General features: G+C 39.1%; 1 protein-coding gene across 3 annotated transcripts; it reads left to right on the top strand.

Annotated features, from left to right (window-relative positions):
* Positions 1–6,983: 6,983 nt before the first annotated feature.
* On the top strand, positions 6,984–17,932 carry LOC115620289 (neprilysin-4). 3 transcript variants are annotated; one of them, XM_030513466.1, is made up of 6 exons: positions 6,984–7,246; positions 13,365–15,433; positions 15,817–16,504; positions 16,589–16,977; positions 17,041–17,181; positions 17,636–17,932. In XM_030513466.1, the coding sequence occupies exons 1-4, from the start codon at positions 7,234–7,236 to the stop codon at positions 16,912–16,914; spliced, it is 3,096 nt and encodes a 1,031-aa protein (XP_030369326.1). In that variant the 5' UTR covers positions 6,984–7,233; the 3' UTR covers positions 16,915–16,977; positions 17,041–17,181; positions 17,636–17,932. The 3 variants fall into 3 exon arrangements, with proteins under 3 accessions (XP_030369326.1, XP_030369325.1, XP_030369324.1); XM_030513464.1 differs by lacking the exon at positions 6,984–7,246 and having other exon boundaries at positions 13,006–15,433; XM_030513465.1 differs by lacking the exons at positions 6,984–7,246; positions 17,041–17,181 and having other exon boundaries at positions 13,005–15,433.
* Positions 17,933–18,072: the final 140 nt, after the last annotated feature.

The raw sequence follows: 18,072 nt of genomic DNA, 5'->3' as shown, positions 1-18,072 counted from the left end.
TGCACCTCAACCTCGCCCCAACAGCTAGTAAAGTTTGTCTTTAATTAGCTGCTGCTCCGGTTGCTCTCTGTCATGCTGTTCTGATTTATATTCACTGTCCCATGCCAGGACTTTTAATTGCTTAGCGTTGCGTTCCTTTTTTTCCGCACGCGCACCCCCTTGCCAACAATATGTTAGCACTAAAAACTTCCCCCATGCCATAGTCTTTAAGCTATTGCAAAATAATTGCAGCAATCGATTTGCATAATCAGCGACAACAGCAACAACAATATTGTCAAATCCGCTTGTTTAACTCCTAATTGTCGGTTGCAATCACGGCATAGAAATTGACATAAAAGTGTGAAAGTCTGTTGTGATTAAAAAGTAATGTGTCGCAGCGTATTAAATGCGATTTAATTGAAATACCCGACTTGCCACATATATTGTACTATGTTGTTGGCGCCATTAGCCACAAGTGTGATCAATTGCAGCGCACAAATTATAAGTGCTAGCCATCGCCATCGGCGCATGCGCGACGCAGACAACATTGCGTATACGCATGCTTTGGGGGCACGCCACATACTCGCGTGTATGTACATGTGTGTGTTTAAGAGAATACCATAAAACCAGTTGCAGTTGCTATCGTAAAAAGCCGCACGCAATCGATTTGCGGCACTTGCGTGTGCGAGCCATCGAAAGTCAATGCCATGGTCGTCAATTGGCTTTGATTTGCGTGAAAATGTTAGACAAGGTTTTTCGAGAGTGTGCATTTGATTTTTGATAAATTAGATTTAACATGCACCCGATTGAACTATGTATGTATTTAAGAAGAGTTCAATATTAGTACTACCACTCACCAAAAGCCGTAACGTTTAAAAGCATTCCTAAAACGAATGTGATAATTTGAAAATAAGTCTAAGTATGTGCACAGTTTCAACTTGAAATTTGTAAAACTAAAGATGGTAGGTATTAGTTTGACCGTTAGCACCTTTTGTAGATTCAGAGATAATTAACAAATTAATTGGTTCTGTTAAGGCCTATAATGAGTTTTGAACGGAATTCCAACGTAAAGCCACTCCCTTCATGTTCTATTAATCACATTTCTCTCGCATCCGGATTTTTTCTAATTATTTACAAGTTTCGGATTGTTGATCAAATTTAGTTATATGAATAAAAACGCCTATTAAATTACTAAATTTAATGGATTTTCGGAACGAAAATCAACGAAAGGATATATTTGATTTCTCTTAATGGATAAATGTTGCATTCACATAACCAATATCAGCGATGTCTTTACTAAACTAAAATTTTTGTGTAGCTTCACTTTAAATTACATGTTTGAATGCGTCTGGTACAAGGTCTTGTTAAGGCGTTCAAATCATTTTGAAATCTTGGAGCTTACTGAGCCAAGCCCCCACAATATTAACCACTAATTTCTATCTCATAGATTCAAAATGAAAGGAAATTCACATGCAGCCCGATACTTGAGATACTCCTGAAATATGCTCGAACAAAGTAATTATGGTGAAGCCTAAAACCTGCTGTCACAGCCACTACAGCAGCAACAACAAAATTGCAGCGGCATGCAACCAAAAATTAAGCATATCAAAAGCCAAGCAGCAACACCTTAGCGCATGCGCAACACATTGGTGTGCCAGCCATCATGACCAACTGACCAACTGGTCAACAAGACTATCGGTAACCCAAAACCGCAAAGTAGATACCGGCGGTCGCTGCAACAATTGCGCGCTGCATTTGGGCGCTTGCCGCCAACAAAGTGCAAAGTCATGGATGAATGAGCCGCCCGCCAACAGATATCCAGTGGAACTTTGCTTCAGCGACTCGTTTTAATTGATTTTGTTTGTTGTTGGAAATCGGAACGACGAAAATAATGAACGCACCAACGCGACTCCAACCAGAAGCGTGCCCGCTTGGGTAACCAATTTAGTTGAACATGAAATGGTGGAGGAGGGGATAGACGCTACTCTCTGGTAGCCCGCATATTTGGTATGCAAAAAAGTTGCTAAATATTCCTAACCTTTTTCGGGCGGCTGTGGCGGCGACTAATTGCGAATAAACCGTTACTGGGCAGCCACAGTCGCGATAATCCCACTTGGCACCCTCTTGCCAGATTGGTCATATTTGTAGCTTAGCTGTTGTCTTTGTAATTTGCACAGTTTGTACATTTTTGTTAATTTTCGAAAAGATATCGCCTTGCTGCTGACAATTTGCCCGCATTAAAATATTTGGCAACATTGGCGGGTAATGTCCAGAGTGACCATCTACTTAGATTTATAAAAATGTGTTTACCAACAAATAGTCACTATAAACTATATTAAATTTCAAAATAACATTAACTCGTCTCTGCACCATTTTATGAGCAAATACATTTAATTCATTTATTCATGAAAATCTTACGTGCAAAAACAAAATCAAATTCAACCTCAACTTTGGTCACCCTAAACCAGCAACGATGATGTTTTCAAACATTGGAATGGTTTTAGCTTTACTTTTTGGTTTTGCGAGCGCGCGCCTCATTTTTATGCAATCAAAATTCTTGCATGCAAACATTTTGGGTTTCGCCGACGCTACTGCCGACAAAACCAACAACAACTGCGCAGCAACAGTAACAACAGCAGCTACAAAAGCTCGAATGGCACTTGTGGGTGCAATTGTAATTATCCTAATTTATGTTGTGTGCCAAAATTAATGCAGTTTGTGGGCGCTGCACAGTCATACACACTCGCGCACACTAACAAAGAGATAGCCACTTCCAGAGCCACCTACACATCGAAATGGTTTCACATTGCGCATACGCCACGGGTGCCACAAGCAATTCTATACCATACAGATTTATTGCAAATTATCCCGCAACTTGACAATGATCGATAGTAGAAAATTTATAGCTGCAATTTTTTTGTTATAAAATGCACACTAAGTATTTGGATATTGATGTGGCCAGGCGAACTCATTTTTATTTTCATCTGCAGACCGCCATCACTGCAACTGAGTGGTGTTGCGGGTCGGCAACTATTCAAATATGTGGACGCTGTCGTTGCAGGCGGTTGTGTTTTAACATAATTAGTCTAATAAATGAGCTGGAGTGCTGTGCCAAATATTTCGTTGTGGCTTTCGAGCTCTATCTAGAGTGCATTAGTGGATAAATGGACAGCGGGAAATGTCAAACTCGCATTTCTGAATTAGGCAAATGAAGTAAACATCTCGTGAAGTTTATGATTATACGTTAACAACAAACTGTATTTTAAGGAAATTATTTAATTAAATTTTCGACATTATATCGGTGAAATATAAATATAAATGTTTTTTATAAAATTGATCAATAATTGATCTAACTAAAAATGTTCGAATGTGTATAATTTTTAGAGAGAAAATACAAAGATCTATAAGTATATTGAAGAGTTTCATAAATACAGCACAAAAGCATAATTAAGAAAGTCGCTCTCTAGTGGACATGCTTTCACTCCTATTCCCTATACTGCGATCCACGTCTACGTTACAAATAATGCCGTGTTAATTGCATGTTTGATTTCTAAAATCTGTCGACTAATTACAGCCATGCAGACCTCAAATGTATATGCTACTATAAATGCAAAACAAATTCAAATATGGATAATGTTTTCATTGTGTTATTAAAGATGTAATGAATATGTTAAATGATTGAACGCTAGAATATCGAACAGGGTACCTTTTTTTGTGCAATTCATGTTCATATGTTCATACGTTTTGATATAAAAATCATAATTTAATATTCTCTTTTTTAAATATGACAATTATTTTGTGAGCGTGAGCGGTAAGTTTTTAGACGAACCGTAAAACTAATATTAACAAATAAGCATGCAAATAAATCGGATAACACTAGTAAATGTTTACATGACAAATATTTCCAAAATGGCGCAAATTGTGGCGCCGTTAGCAACGCCTTTTATTGTGCATACGACCTGTGCGACAGTTTGTATTAATTAGCACTATGGGCAAACGCTTACACACACCCAGGTATTGAATTATTAAATTAGCCAATAACAAATGCATAACAATAATCAGTGCAAAACAAAACTAATTAATCGCTCAAATAAATTGCTGTCGGCATTTAAATGGCGCGGCTCATTGCAAAATGGACATTCAATACAGGAATGGAAATGGTGTATCGGAGCTACGAGAACAATAAATCATATTGACAAATAGGTGTTAGCATTAGCCTAATGATAGCTAAACTTCATGTGGCCAGCCATACGTTGTGTGCGTTTCAGGTGTGGTCTCTGTTATTATAATTGAAATGTTCTTGTCAGAAGACCAGCGGGTGTCCCATGAGCTTCAAATCTGCACCATACTTGCGTAAACACTGTAGAAAACAAGTAAAAAAGCTAAAGTCGGGTGTCCCGACTTTGAAATACTCTGTACATATGTTTAGAATAAATATAGAAATTAAAAAAAATTAAGAAAATAAACAAAAAAAATTTGATCGATTTTACCTCTCTCGGTATTCGAACTCACGTAAAGGGTGTATAATTGAACATTTACATAGCAATTGCGTCTGTGTGAGTGTATGTATGCCTATGCGCATCTATTCGTGTCTGTGTAAACATGTTAGCAGTCAACCAAAGCACCAGCATCAACAACAGCCGCGGGCAGCGCTTGAGCAGCGCTGCAGCAGCGCTGCATCAGCAAATATATTTATGGCTATAACTTCTTGTTAAATCGGTCTATCATAATTAAATTTGGCATACGGACACATAATAACCAACTGGGGGTATTTCCAAAATTGTAGTTAGAAATTCCAAGAATTACGGGAATTACGATTTGCGGGGTAGAGGGGGGAGGGAGGGAAATTCAAAAATATACATTTTCTGCGTATTCACATAAGGCATCTGGGACTAAAATTTGGTGTTCCTAGGTCTTATAGTCTCCGAGATATAGGCGATTATACGAATGGAAAATCGGGAAAACCCCCATAGGGGGGAAGTGGGGGGGAAAATCAAAAAAATAAAACAAACTCGTATAGAATACACACATAACGCATCTTTGTGCAAAATTTGGTGTCTCTATCTCTTATAGTCTCTGAGATCCAGGTGTTCATACGGACGGACAGACGGACAGACAGACAGACAGGGCTAGATCGACTCGTCTCGTCATGCTGATCAAGAATATATATACTTTGTGGGGTCTGCCACGCCTCCTTCTGCCTGTTACATTTTTCAGCTCCCGCAAACCTAATATACTCTTGTACATTTCATGTACAGAGTATAAATAGCATTGTATGCAATGTTGTAAAATGCTGTTGAAACGTATATTTATTCTATTAGCATAGTATAGGCGCAGCAAGTTCAATTGATTTATTGTCAATATGTCGCAATAAGACAATTAATTGCCTTTGAATTTTTTCTTTTCCATTTGGCGTTGTGAGAAAAATTGAAATCAGCAACAAAAGTTGGATGTAAAAAATATTGTCAATTAAGTGTTCAAAGGTTATTAAGTTTCAATGTTCAAAAAATTTAAAAAATTATACATTTTATAACATATAGTACACACACCTAACATACATATACCCTTCTTTTTGCTATGAGTTACTAAGAAGGAGTGAAATTTTTTTTGGATATTATTATTTTAAACATTTTTTATTCGTTTTTAGATTTTTTCGTTATTAGGTCAGAGGTTTTCTGTAAAAGATATTTGATGTTTTATTTTGTGGTAGAAAAATAAATTGATTTTCAGGAGCTCCGACCCGTGATAGGTCAACATACCGTAAAACATTGCTTTCGTATGTCGATCCCTACTAATTCGAAGGATTGGCCTTGGCACTACCGGAAATTAAAGTCATATAAATGATCAAATGGGATCATCGGTATCTTCGTTATATGAGCTAGTTGGCCAGTTGCTGGGCCGTTGATAATAGTTGCTACACTTAAATTGTCCTGCAATTCCTTAATAAGCAGCCTCGTCCCATTGCACATGCTTGGAAGGCTTTCATTTCTCAAAAGCATGATTGCAATTCCGAATTTTACCGTCAATTCATGTGGCGGCAGTCCAGAAGTAAAGATTCCATTCTTTTTTGCCAATATAATATAGCCCATGTTAACCGTCGATAGTGTAGCTTCCCAACAGTGAAAAAATCCAATCGGTCTAGTAGATTCGGAGCCTTTTCAATTCAAACAAACATACAAACAATCAAATCTTTTCTCTTTATAATATTAGTATAGATAATATATATATCCACACAAAATTACGACACAAAAATAACAAATCGCATGAGCAATAATATATTACGAAATTTAGTACACAGTGCCATGTTAAAAGTTAGAAGATTTTTAATAGAGCATTATTTTGGCGTCCATTCTCATTGATTATTGTAAGCTTTGTAAGACAATTAGTCTAAAAATGAAAAAAAAAAACTTCAACAAGCGAAGGTTAATAATTTCCTTTTCGTTTAATAACCATAAGAATATGTTATATATGCCATAAATAATGCTTCCCCAATAACTTTGTATCCATGCGAAATTTTCAGAAATCATTCTTGCTTTTAACTGGAAGAGTACAGCAAGAATTGTCAGAGCAATCATCTAACTTTTTCAGGTACTTGGTGTCTTAGAACTCCATTGAAATTTTGGTGATTTACACTGATGCAAAAGTAATTTAGTTCGAACAGCTCTTAAGCAAATTTGTAGCGTTTTTTCGAAAAAAAAATCAATCAACTGAACCATTACTCTCAATCCACCTGCCTTTGATAAATACATCACTTAATTACAAAATGAAAACTTTCTGCTATCGCCGCTAGCCAGCCATCAGGTGAGTGTGCCTTTAAAGACAGATGCAAAACGAAAAGGGAACGTTTTCGTGCCTTACTCATTACTAATTAACGGTCTGAAGCATCCCAACGCAATTAAAATTAGTGCCGTCAAAGTGTAAAGCCCACTTAGCCAAACTGCAACATTTTCAGTGGCAACAACTGCGCCAACAACAGACCACACGTCTTCCAGCTGCTTGTATAAGTCGCCGGAGAAGTCAGCAGAACGTCTGCGACGCGTCGGCGCTTCCGACTCGACGTCATCAAACGAGATAACGAGTAAAGCCGGAGCTTGCTTAGAACGCAAAATCATTTTTTAAAATCGATGCTCAAGTCAGTTTCAATACGACAACAACGCTCAAAGGGCGCACAACATTCCGCCACTTTAAGGAAAATTTTTAACGCACTCACCAGTGGCATGAAGTGAAAATCAAAGTGCACAACCACCGCCAACGATGACAAACAACAGTGAGTTCCGTTCCAAATCAAATATGGCCAAAAAGCCCAAGTACCCCGGTTTCTATTGTGCACCTGAAGTTGCGACTCTAAACTGTGTAGCAAAGTTGAATGGCATAAGAAATTGAAGTGCAATTATTCACCTCACATACGCGTTCGACCGGTTTACAGATGTGTTTTCTGAATACGACTACATAGGTATATCAAAATGTGCAGTTCAAACTCAAACTCGTTTAACGTATCGTAATCGAAATCTCATTGTCTCACGCATTCGATTGAACTTGACTGAACTCATTTAAATTCGTAGGACTTTTTAAAGGGATTGTTTACTTCCGCCGGCAAAAAGCGGCTTGGTATACAAATATGTAAGGCAGGGTATTAAAGTAATTATATGCTCCAAGCAATTAATACTTTCCGTTTTGGAATACGCCAAGAACTCACAATTCTGTTTAGCTAGAAAATTCTTCCATTCAAAGACAGAGTTATGAAAGATTGTTTCGATTACCTACTCAAGGTTGTTTTGTTTAACTATTACTCCAATCTATAGAGCTCTAGCGATAACGCCCATGACGGTTAAAAAAAATAATTAAATGAAATCCTCAATGTATTTGATTTCAAGTTCTACTGCCGCAGTTTACGACTTCATTCCTAAAACTCGTTCATTTTCTAAAGAAGTTACCTGTGTTGAAAAAGCATCTCCAATACGATTAATCTTATCTTCATAAGCAATAAAAAATTATAGGAATTTCGACACAAAATATTTTTTTAAATATCACGACAGTAATAGCGAAGAAATACGAAATCTAACTGTACATTGAAACAAATTGTGTCCATATGCGATGATACGTCGATTTGAAAGGAAGCTAAAGCCATATATGTAATATCTGCCAAAGCTGTGCCCGCAGTTGTTATTCTTGTTGCTTCTTTGCACAGATACATGCATAGAGTCACATAGACACATTTCCTATGTTAATGTGCCGTTATACAAGTGCACCCTTTTTGTGAGTTCAAATACCCAAGGAGCAATAATCGATCAAAAAAGTGTTTGTAAAATTACAATTTCTTTACTTGTTCCCCATTTCTTAAAGTTTTTAAATTTTCTATAATTATTCTACACAACTGTACAGTGCATTTCAAAGTCGAGACACTCAACTTTAGCTTCTCTACTTGTTCTTATTGTTTCTGTTTGCCTTAACGCCATTGATTTCGGGGCATTACCCATCATGACGACACGCTTCGGACCGTTCTGATCTACAGCACTGATCTGAACTGTTGATAGCCCAGCTCATTATTAAAATGACCTGATTTATACTATATGTATGTTCAATATACTCGTATATACATATATAGTATAAGTATTTTTTTATATAACTGCTATGTGCGCCTTAAATCAACGCAATTCCGCATCCATTCATTCATTCATAAATGAATTAATGTCGTCACATACTCGTATTCATTAACCAAAACACACGAGAGTTATACTTGTATGTATGTACCTGTATATTCTGGCATATTGTCAACGTTCATCTACCTTTGCCGAACGTGTATTTTAACAATTGATATCATTAGGTCATTTCACATGCAACTGCTGCGAACTTGAACTAAAGATCAAGAGCACGAGCACTAACACAAACAAACAAATAACAAGATGGAAAATTAAATTAGATGCCAGCAAATGGGTAATTATGTAAACACTTGCAAATGCAATTTGCAGCATCAAATGCCATGGCAGGCGAACACTAACACGAGCACAAGAACAACAACAACGAAATCCAACCTATGTACTTACTTACTTACCTATAGACATGTGCTGATAAATGGGCATGTTTACCAATCTCGGTCATAGTCACTAATTAAAAGGTTTAAGGCTTAAATTTGCATATAAGCCAACGGGCAATTCCGAGCGACGACAAGAACAGTAACAAGAACAATATACACGTATGTATACAGCAGGCCAGCGGGTAAGCAAGCAGGGTCAGCGCAAGGCATAAACTAAATTCGCCACATGAGCCACCCACACACACACCTACATCTATTTATATACTATGTTTGACGCGCGTGTGTTGTTCATGAAGCTGAAATGGCCGCAAGACCTTACATACTCGTGCGTACAAAGTTTGAAGAGCACTCTGGGCCGCAAACCCTCATTCTTGGCAACAACTTAGATCTTTACAGCGCATTTTAGAAACAATAAGAATAATAATGGAGCTTAAGTTTAATGTTAACTATAAATACTAGTTCAAAGTAATTATAAATTTGTCCAGTACAAAATAGCTGTTATTCTTAGTTGATATTCTTAAATCTATAACAAACACTTAATGTTTCGAACTCATAGATAAACCACAAAAAAGAGCTGTTACTATAACACATTCAAAGATATATAGTATGATCAACAAAGATGTCAAAATATAATATGTTATCATAATACGTTGTTGAAGTCGCCTTTTCAAAAGATTCAGATTGAAGCACTTTCAAATCTCCCATTTCACATACGTATGTATCCATCATTTCTGTTCCAATGTTCAAGCGCGCCTATTGGGCAGTTATGCTTGCCAATTGCTGGCTCATGCTTATACTTGTAGTCATGGACGTGGGCATATTAGATGCCATCGCATGTCAGCAATTACCCTCATAATCTTGTAATACTAACCTTACCTAATGCCTCCCCCATACCTAACAACACACACGCTTCCCCAACTACGAGTATTGTTGTTATTGCCCTGGTTCTGGGTAGTCGTAGCGTTCACGCAGCCATAAAATGATGACCAACACAGTGGACAATGACAAGGTGTGCGTCAATATGAGTTGACACTTCCAGAGAATCCATAGCCACTATGTGACGAGCCTAAAAATAAAAGCCGAACAATAATATTGTTCATATCAAGTACATTGCGTGTTATGCAGACCATTTCGGTTTTGCTCGGTAAACAACAATTTCTTCCACAAAGCGCATGAAATCAATACTTTTACGAGTACATGGCTATTTTGGGCGGTAATTGTTTGTTATAAGTTTGCACTTGGCTTTTCAAAAATCGTTAACTTATTCATTTACATAATAATATAGATTGAATAATTGCCTGCGTTTGGCAAACCCGATTTCAAACACGCTGCTTTCTTCCAAAATTATATGAGTGTATTTTATATTTAACTGAAAAATCCTCCAAAACCCTTAATGGTTCTAAGAGTTGTTCTTGTATAGATCATTGCTAGGTCTATGATATAGAACGCCGATGACCTGAGGTGACACTCCACACAAAACTTCTACTAGATTTGCTTTAGTCACCTTATTAAACAAATTCTTAACCTACTAAGATGATTGTCAAATATTTTCCCCTATATCAATCCATTACGAGCTAAAAAAGTATAGTATAATCATTAGGCTAGATATGTTTTGCAATCAAATTTTCAAATAGCATACAAGTGGCTTACATAGGCTTACATAGTGTCGAATGAACAAATAATGAACCTCTCCGACACCATTTTGAGTAACTAAATAAAAAAAATTTCAACAAATTTCAAATCAAATTTTTAAGAAGAAAAGCTCTTCCATAAATCATTGCTTTAAAATATCACCTTTAGAATAATCTTTGAAAATCTGTCAGAATTCCGTTTGACTTTATAGCCAGACTATACGTACTATATCGTTTAATGGGCAGCGCATCAAAACATCGATACAAACATATGTACATATGTATATCTAATGCCGGCATGCTGAGTTCATGTTTTTATTACAATTGTTTTGTGGAATTAAATTAAATTGACTTAATTTAAACTCAATTTGGTGTTGAACTCAAACGGAGGTCGTTGGGTGCGTTTGTTTGTGGGCGCCCAGGTTGGTTGTCACTGCTTCGCTGTGATAATGACACTAATTTCTGAACGTTCTTGTTATTGTGCTACTGCCTGCTGCTTATTGGAATCATGTGCTGTGGAGCACACAAACACATTGAGTTTAGTGTGCATTAAGGCAAACGGAAGTGCTTGGTTCCTAAACCAAATGAGGTTATTAGGTCACAACTTCAAAACGCTCTTCATATAAGCTCCCTACGAGTAACAACCTAGTTCAATGCTTAACGAATTGTATCATTTAAAAATAGATAAGACCAGGGTCAATCAACTGCAACGCTCACAATATATCAATATTGACTTCACAGTTCGTTTGATAGTTTGATAAATAAAAGAGTATATAAAAACCGAAAGATCAAAACATAATATGTGATAACAGTTCGACGCGAGGGCCGTTTGTTAACTACAGGCTATATTTTTCTCTCGCAAACTAATTCATTGGGGTTTCCAAGATTATAATGTGACTCATACTACATATAAGACCTTTTGGGCAATACGTTTGTGAAAATTTGGAGTAGATCTGCTACTTGGTGACTACCCGATGCTGTCGAATATCAAATATATAAATATAATAAATATATATTACAAATAACAAATCGGCTAAACAAATAAAAGTGGTCTAGAGAAGTCAGTTATTTTACAGACCCCAAATAACAATAAAATGACAAATTTGTTGTAAACAAACAAGTTTTGGACTTTTTATTTGGATTTGGTTTACTCTTAAAACAGATCTTTACGCTCTTTGTGCCAAAAAGGCATATCATTATTGATTTTAAAGGAGAAAAGCATACAAAAGCGAATTCTAATTTAGTTACAAGGGCATCCTGGTATATATTTCTATATTATGTTGCGTTTAACAATAATGTTAAACTCATTTACAAATATAATGCGCGATAAGCACAGGAAATACTTGTTGTATTTTTTTTAAAGTCCATTGTAATTTAATGCAATGTAGCTAAAATCTGTTGTCCATTCATGATATCTATAGAAGTGGAAAGATACATGAAGCCCTATCCAAGGTTATTTTTGATATACTATTTTGTCTTGCCAAAGTTTATAGCAAGACGGCAACAGCATTTGAATTTTAAAGGTTGCCAAAATAGATTTAAATCAATTCATAAATGGTTCCAAATGGGCCGCTAAATAAGACGAACGTTGGAAACAACTTTGCTGTCTTCTATAGTAAGTAGTTTTAAAGTAGTCCAGAGACGACATATCACCCATAAATATGAAGATAAGAATATTTAATACTATCCCACCCTAGTCTAGTTGTTTTATGGAACAGTATTACAGCATATAGGTCGACTCCATATCTAATATTTACTCAATAATTTGTTTAAGTAATAAATTAATTGTGTATCTTAAACTATTTTAAAGGCAAAGACATTTAGGCTTGTTATTAACAAACTCAACGGCACTTAAAATCGAATTTGCCAGAAGAGCCCTTCAAGACTAACATAAAATGTTCATTACCCATTGAGTGTAGATGTCTGATAATCAGTGTATATCAAACAGCCCATGCATATGCATTATCGTGTCTGCCCTGCCAAGCCCACTCATATGCTTGTCGGCGACATTAAATGACCGCCGCTGCTCCGCCGTTTTATTTCATTCAGTATAGCGCCGCCACATCGAGCTAATAAAGCTCGGGCTGGAATCCAAACCAAACTGAAAACGAAAATAAACTCTGAGCATGGGACAGAGGCAACGGGTAGGGCTTTTCATAGTGCGTTTGTGTCTGTCTGTGGCTCGCTTGCCTCATCGCTCAATTGTTTGTCGCACGCCGTGATTGCCGTGAATTGCTCCGAGCTGCTCCCTCGCAGCCCCCTGCTTAACTTGAGGCACGGTTTGGCCAGCGCTGCTATTGGCATCCACTGGCCACATGTGAGTTAGTTGGATCTTTCAGTACGAAATGCGCTCGCGTATGATGCGCCCGTACGATCGGCGCTCCAGGCTTGATGCTCACATAACTCGACAGCTTCCAGTGCTCGAGTCGACTACTGCGTCGTGTGAAAATTGCGTTTAATTAAAGTATAAAGGCCACTCACTAGCTAATAAACCTCACCACGTCGGTAAACATATTAGTCTGCATATTATCCGTGCCGCGCCCGTGACAAAATGAGCTCAGAAAGGACGGAGATTGCATATCCGTTGCCAGAGGTGCACAGATCGAAACCACAGACTTGTAGGTCCAGTGTTAAGCTGGGCCTGGGCGTCAACGAACAAACGGGTCGCCTACAATGGTGTCCCGGTCTGACTTGTTGCAAAATTTTACTATTACTTCCAGTGATTCTGCTGCCATTGCTGCTGGTGTTGGTGCTGTTGATACGAATGGACAGCATGCTTACTGCACTGCAGTTGAATAAAAATGGTCGTCAGTCGGCCAACCTAGTCGTGCCCAGCTATTTGGATGACTACGAGTCACTGCTGCCCGAGGGCGAGACTTATAATGAACTGATCAATGATGAATTCCTGGTGCCACAGGCGAAGCGATCGCAGCTGGAGACGCATGCAGCGGAACGAGCCAAGCGTTGTCTGTCCTTTCGTTATGCCAATGGTGAGACGCTGGAGCTGGAGGAACGTGAGCTTATGAAGGATGCGCGCACGTCCTTCCTGCCACACAGTGTGAACGCTCTTCCACAAGAATGCTTGGATACTGTCGCCAATTCGGCACACAAAGCCAATGATCTAGAAACTGGTGCTGTTTCGGAGGGAGATATTGACGACGACGGCGACGTAAAACGCGAATTTTACACGAATCACAAAAAAGCCATACCACGTCGTTACCTAGAGACCCCACATTATTGGGCTTGGAGACTGAAGGATTGGGAAGAGGCTCGTGAACGGGAAAGACGTAATGTGGGTGTGCGGATAATACGCGAAGCTTCCGAGGCAGATGATCAAGGTGAAGACAGTATGGAGGACTTGGAGTCACAAATATTGGAAACTACTGCCGCACTGCAGTCTTTTTGGAATGAGCAGGGCACTCGAGAAGGCATACGACAAGCACAAGCCAAGACCATGCAACGTTACATGGACCTTAAGGTTGATCCTTGCGTTGACTTCTACAAATACGCCTGTGGAAATTGGGAGAAATTGCATCCCATACCGAAGGACAAGGCAGGTTTTGACACCTTCGAAATGTTACGCGAAAGTCTTGACCTTGTACTGCGCAATCTACTCGAAAAGACTACAGCTCCCTCCGAGGCGCGCAAGAACCAGTTGGAACAGACAGAAATACGCAACAATCTTTTTAAGTTGAGTGAGCATGAGGGGCCTACAGAGGAGAAGACCGCGGCGGCGGAGAAAGCGGAACAGGAGACAGAGGCCGAGCAACTGCGTAAACACATCGTGCGTCGACGTAACATTCTCAATCGAGTACTGGTGCGGTACAAGCGACGCACGAATGGCACAAAACGGAAGCGACTTATTGAAACGCCACGTGACAAACCCAAGGATGAAGATTTGCTGAAGGAGAAGGACAAGGAAAAGCAAAACAAGGAGGAGCATGTACACCATTCCTCGGAAACAGCGAGCACCAACGAATATGCCAAGCCCAAATACGATGCGCAAGTAAAAGCAAAAAACCTCTACAAATCCTGTGTGAACAACGAGCTGCTAAGTCGTCGCGGTCTGGAGCCCCTTCACAAGCTCATCCGGGATCTAGGAGGTTGGCCCGTTCTGGATAGTAAATGGACCGACGCCAACTTCAATTGGCTGCAATTGGCGGCCACATTACGACGCTATAACAATGATATACTGATAGTTCAATGGGTTGGAGCCGACATTAAGAACTCTGAGGAGAACATCATACAATTTGATCAAACGGGCTTGGGGCTGCCCACACGCGAGTACTTCCTACAGCACAGCAATGCCAAATATCTGCTAGCCTACCAGCGTTATATGTCCGAGGTCATGCACAAGTTGGGCGCAGCGAAGTCCGACGCCTTGCGTACAGCCACCGAAATGATTGCCTTTGAAACACAGCTGGCCCGGATCACAGCGCCTGCAGAGCAGCGTCTCAATGTCACCAAACTATACAAGCGCATGTCCTTGCAACAACTACATAGCACCGTACCCCAAATCAATTGGGCTGGATACCTGAGCACGCTGCAGAATCGTGAAGTGCGCGATGGGGAGGAGGTGGTCATCTATGCTATCGAATATATGAAACAACTGGTGGCACTGATCGCCGAAACCGAGCCGCGGACCGTAGCCAACTATATGATGTGGCGCTTTGTGCGCCATCGCATCAACAATGTGGACGATCGCTTCGATGACATCAAGCAGAGCTTCTATCATGCGCTTTTTGGGCGCGAAGAGAGCCCACAACGCTGGAAGGTGTGCATATCACAGGTCAGTTAAATATAAATATCCTTACTACTACTAATTAAGTGCATATATTAGTTCAGAATTATAATCCAAAACTTTTCTAGAATTATTAAAAATTTAAACCCATATTAGCATTCATCACCACCAAGAATTCATTAAAGGAATGTGCTTAAGACTTACTCGTACTTTTAATAATTTAAATTCTTCAGTCCAGTGTAGGGAAACTCTTGACCCTAAGTAGCAACTTTCAGTATAGCCGTAAAAAATTGAACTAATTTAGTACCAACCGTGTTCACCTTCTGTAACAATAATCAACAACAAATTTTATAAGTACAAGTATAACTGAATAATAATGTAATGTGAATCGATAATATTTTATTTCATCTGCTGCTCGTTTCTTTAACCAGGTAAACACCAACATGGGAATGGCCGTGGGGTCCATGTTCGTCAGCCGATACTTTGATGATAATAGCAAACGGGATACGCTTCGGATGACCCACGAGCTCCAACAGGCATTCCGCGACATACTCAAGACCACTGATTGGCTCGATCATGCCACCAAACAGCTAGCCGAGGAGAAGGTAAATGCTATGTCATTAAAAATTGGCTATCCCGACTTTATACTCAATGCTGGCGAGCTCAACGAAAAGTATGCTGGCATTGAGATTCATCCAGATAAATATTTCGAGAACACTCTGAACGTGCTGCTGCACACAGCGAGGACGGAGCAGTCAAAGCTTCATGAACGTGTCAATAAGACCAACTGGCAAACGGCGCCGGCTATCGTGAACGCCTACTACAGTCGCAACAAGAATCAAATAATGTTTCCAGCGGGCATATTGCAGCCACCATTCTACCATCGTCACTTTCCCAAGTCACTGAATTTCGGTGGAATCGGTGTAGTCATTGGCCATGAGCTGACGCACGGATTCGATGACAAGGGCAGGCTATTCGACAGCAATGGCAATATACACAAATGGTGGACCGATGCCTCCATTCGCGGATTCGATGAGCGTGCCCGCTGCATTATTGCACAATATAGTAACTATACGGTTGAAGAGGTGGGCATAGCCCTCAATGGCGAAAGCACACAAGGTTAGTATAGGTACCAACAGCACTGAACTCTGTTCGAAAATTTCAGAATATTACAGTAAATAAGCTAATATGTGTTGCTTTTAGGTGAAAATATTGCAGATAACGGTGGCCTGAGACAGGCATTCCATGCCTACAAACGCTGGCTGAACGAACATCCACAGGAGGCTGGGGAGGAGCGTCTTCCGGGCCTTAATATGACTGGGCCGCAATTGTTCTTCCTAAACTTTGGCCAAGTGTGGTGCGGCGCTATGCGTCCTGAGGCTATACGAAATAAACTAAATACGGCCATACATAGTCCGGGCCGATATCGGGTCATTGGCACATTATCCAACTCATATGATTTTGCGCGGGAGTTTCATTGTGCCGCCGGCACGCCTATGAATCCGTTCCACAAGTGTAGCGTGTGGTAGCCTTTAGCGCATTTACCTATTAACCTAAGAGTATTAACAGTGGCTTGCGCGTTAGAACAAGCGGTAAGTATTTCTCTTTCGTCTGACGTCTTCATCTAATTGCTCAACTTTTATTTTCATCTCAAGTACGTGGTTGTGTGTGGCTGGTAGCTTTCTCGTTATACATATGCCTCCTCCAGGCCGAGCCAGACCAGGCCAGGCCAGGCGCCCCACAATTCACTTGGCACACCCTTGTTTTGAAACAACAACATCGCAGCTGTACGCGAAGTGAGTTCCACTTAATTAATGGTGATTTATGCTCCACAGTTGGTTAAAGTCAAGTGAACGAACGCTGCACTATTTGTACTTCAATTCTGAGTTAAATGAGGCAGTTAAATGGATATGCTACTTTTTCTATCAGTGCTTTGGTTACTCTATTATTGATTTACATAAAATTGTTCGCGGATGTTTATGGCTTCAAATACTCACATCAGCCTCTGTATTTCTTATAAGTACAACACCTGCAACAGCAGACCGTTTGGCGCTTTTGCAAGTATAGCTCAATTATGTAATAAAGCCCGTATTTTCTAGTTTTATGTTAGTTATAGGGCTTCTAATAGGCTAGGGTATACATCATTTCAGTACTTTTTCTTTTTATTATAATTTTTACACGACCTCTTTCCATCAAACAAAAACTACATTTCTCCACATCCTGTAATAATTTTCTTCTCTTGTGTTATAGCTTCAACTGCTTAGCTTTTATTGCATACCCCAACGGACTTGCCAATCAAACTGTATTACAAGCATAGAAGATGAACTCAGAGCACATAATATTTATGTAGAGAAAATTGTGCCAAAATGTTGCAATTTACTTGTTTGTTGCAACTCTTTATACTATATATTTTATAAATAGAACATGTCATATTTTTCTAGTTATTTCATATAATTTAGCTTAAGCGATTTAAAAATTTGTGATAATTCCAACAAAATGTAAATAAAACCATTTAATAAAATCAAAATAAGCAAAAGCCCTTTCAAATCCCTGCATTGCTGTTCAACACTGGTCTTTCCAAAATATATTCAGCAGCTTTCAAGTTGGAAATAATTTTGAAAAACTTTAAGCACATTTCGGAATAACGCATAACGAGCCAAGTCAGTCGATCGTGTGCGCTCAAAGAG

The sequence above is a fragment of the Scaptodrosophila lebanonensis genome, unplaced genomic scaffold, assembly GCF_003285725.1.
Source record: "Scaptodrosophila lebanonensis strain 11010-0011.00,11010-0021.00 unplaced genomic scaffold, SlebRS2 tig00000024-arrow-pilon, whole genome shotgun sequence".
Classification (NCBI taxonomy): domain Eukaryota; kingdom Metazoa; phylum Arthropoda; class Insecta; order Diptera; family Drosophilidae; genus Scaptodrosophila; species Scaptodrosophila lebanonensis.
The sequence above is the reverse complement of the archived record's forward strand: the minus strand, read 5'-3'. Positions and strand labels throughout refer to the sequence as shown.

What these genes read in the sequence shown, in the direction of transcription:
- LOC115620289 (XM_030513465.1), top strand. Translation starts at nt 13,196, where the DNA reads ATGAGCTCAGAAAGGACGGAGATTGCATATCCGTTGCCAGAGGTGCAC. An exon ending in GGAAGGTGTGCATATCACAG is followed by an intron (nt 15,434 to 15,816) that starts GTCAGTTAAATA and finishes TTCTTTAACCAG; the next exon opens with GTAAACACCAACATGGGAAT. An exon ending in CAATGGCGAAAGCACACAAG is followed by an intron (nt 16,505 to 16,588) that starts GTTAGTATAGGT and finishes TGTTGCTTTTAG; the next exon opens with GTGAAAATATTGCAGATAAC.